Source organism: Octopus bimaculoides, chromosome 1 (genome assembly GCF_001194135.2).
Source record: "Octopus bimaculoides isolate UCB-OBI-ISO-001 chromosome 1, ASM119413v2, whole genome shotgun sequence".
Lineage (NCBI taxonomy): Eukaryota > Metazoa > Mollusca > Cephalopoda > Octopoda > Octopodidae > Octopus > Octopus bimaculoides.
Genome location: NC_068981.1, coordinates 78,542,044 through 78,544,926, shown reverse-complemented (window position 1 = coordinate 78,544,926; position 2,883 = coordinate 78,542,044). Strand labels below are relative to the sequence as shown.

General features: G+C 33.5%; 1 protein-coding gene across 5 annotated transcripts in view; it reads right to left on the bottom strand.

Annotated features, from left to right (window-relative positions):
- The window catches only part of LOC106871456 (protein sidekick-1), a 648,066-nt gene that overhangs the window by 77,402 nt on the left and 567,781 nt on the right, over positions 1 to 2,883 (bottom strand). Inside the window, exon 32 of one of the 5 annotated variants that reach the window (XM_052967565.1) lies at positions 1,731 to 2,480. The exons of the other annotated variants lie outside the window; for them this stretch is intronic. Within the exon in view, the coding sequence (XP_052823525.1) occupies positions 2,389 to 2,480 (92 nt within the window). The 3' untranslated portion in view covers positions 1,731 to 2,388. Of the gene's footprint in view, positions 1 to 1,730; positions 2,481 to 2,883 lie in introns of those variants that run through there. 5 annotated transcript variants of the gene reach the window in all.

Below are 2,883 nucleotides of genomic sequence, written 5' to 3'. Positions count from 1 at the left end.
AAACACATACATATATATATATATATATATATATATATACATATATACGATGGGCTTCTTTCAGTTTCCGTCTACCAAATCCACTCACAAGGCTTTGGTCGGCCCGAGGCTATAGTAGGAGACACTTGCCCAAGATGCCACGCAGTGGGACTGAACCCGGGACCATGTGGTTATGTTTCTGTGTACATCCAATAATTCAGTTCTTTGTCCATATATATATATATACACACACATTTATATATAAAATTAGTGTACATTTAAACATAAAAGAGGTGGCCTTTAACATGCAGCCTTACATGCTAGAAAGAGCAGTCAAAATGACCAAAACCACATTTAAGAGCAATTTCGAAGGGAATGAAAAATAAAAACTTTACCTTGCTTTTTTACAGCCATATCTAAGTTTTAAACTCTAATTAGCAAATAAAATAATTTGCTAGGCAGAGTTCTCATCAGTGGCTATACCAAAACATTAACATATAATTTAGAGACAGAATAACACATGTCTCATCATTATATGTTATAATTTTTCACATTCACTGTGCAAGCATGGTTTCATTCGGCAGCAAATGAAAAAATGCCAAATTAATCTTCCAGAATTGCTAAAATCCTATATATATATATATATATATATATATATATATATATATATATATATCATGTTTTATATATATCTTCACTGCATACATCATTATAGAAAAAATTGCCTATTTTCAGGCTTCTTTAAAACTTTATGTATGCATGTGCGCATATACATATATACATGTTTATGTGTGTGTTTATATATATATACACACACAAACATGTGTGTGTGCATAATATATACATACATACATACATACACGTGTGTGTATGAGATATATGGATACGTTCTTTTTTCAACATGAGAACATATTCTTATTAAGAATGACCTGTTGCTAAATGACAGCTTAGAAAAGCGGAAAATTTTTTTTTATGAACTACAGCTTCAAAATGTTCTTAAATATATTCCACAGCTGCCACAGAAAACAGTTTACTTGTGGAGATATATAGAAGTTTAATGATGGTGGCAATGGTCTATTTACATTATGTTTGATCACACTTTACCTCCTCACTTACGGAACAGTCACTGTCCACCACTTCATCCCATCCTCTCTCTCTCTCTCTTTGTATGTATATATATATATATATATATATATATATATATATATATATATATATATATATATAGGGGACTGAAACTCCTGGGGGTCAGCTGTTCTTGAGAAAATGTCAAGCTAAGTAAAATCACGGTTGTCCTTGATTACAAGTATGTCTCCTGCATCCCTCATCTGCTGAGCATTCCAATTCTTGCAGGCCCATGGGTGTTGGTGCCAAATAAAAAGCGCTCATACCAGTGCTATGTAAAAGCACCCAGTACACTCTGTAAAGTGGTTGGCATTAGGAAGGGCATCCAGTGGTAGAAACCATGCCAAAACAGAAATGGGACCCCAGATAGCTCTTCAGCTGGCTAGCTCTGGTCAAACTGTCCAACGCATGCCAACATGGAAAACAGACGTTAAATAATGATGACGATGATGATGATGATGATATAATCTGTCTTGATACTAATACATATGTATTAGTATCAAGGTTTCTCAATTTCAACAATACTGTAAACAATGCACTCATCCATTTATCCATCAACCAACTCATATGAAACACAAATACGTAAATCAACAATGTTTGTCCAATTAGTAGCAAAAACTCCTTATAGGCTTGTTTAAAATGTAAAGAACAACAAGCAAGGTAGATAACTTCATTAAGATCAGATGACAGAAATCTTTGGACACAGTAGACAATGCAAATGGGAGTTGATTTGATCTTTAATGTCAACTAGTGAAAGCAACAGACATTATACAAATATTAATAAAAGGATTTATTGAGATAACCCTTGCCTGTATAATTTTACTTCATAATATACAATGAAAAACAGAACAGGAGGGAGCAGATATAAATTTTAATCTTCAATGGAATATATATTAAAATGTTTAAAGATAAAATATGAACTGATTAATATGTAAAATAGTTTTTAGTTATAATTCACATTGTCTCTCTATTGAGTTACTAAGCCATAGATAATTGCTTGTATCATTAAATATTTTGATACATAATTCAACAAAAACTCTCTCTCTCTCACACACACACACACTCTTTCACAAAGTTTTTTTATATTCGTATACATGCAAGCTTTTGTGTATGTGTGTGTGTGTGTGGGGGGGGGAGGTATGAGTGAGGGATTGGTAAGTAAAGTATATATTTGTGTGTGTGTGTGTGTGTATACATATATATATGTTGTTGTATTTCGGGATGGTCTCTTTTTTTTGCCAAATAAACAAATGCACTATATTCTTCTTTCATTTATTACTTTTCTTATTTTATCTTATGTTGATTGGTGGGAAATCTCATATCATACATCTGTGACCTCTTCAGCAACACTTTCCTGCCTTGTGTGTGCTTTTGCCCTGCTTAGTCCATATTTGGCAAAAAAAAAAGAAAGAAAAAAATGACTATCTCAAAATAAAAACAGTATCTGTTTCAACACACAGTTTCACATCAGGAATCGTGCAACACAAATTCATAAACATATATATAAATATATTATGTATATATTTATATATATGTGCACATACATATACATATATGTACACACACAAACATAAATATATACAAAAAATAACAATTGACTAAGTTTTTACTCTCCTCAATTACAAACATGTGTGCGGGCGACACATGAAATCTTTCGAGCGAGATCGTTGCCGGTGTCCCTGGGCCGGCTCTTGCGCGGGTGACACATGGGGTTTTTCAAGCGGGGTCGTTGCCGGTGCCCCCGGACTGGCTCATGTGCGGGCGACACATGAAATCTTT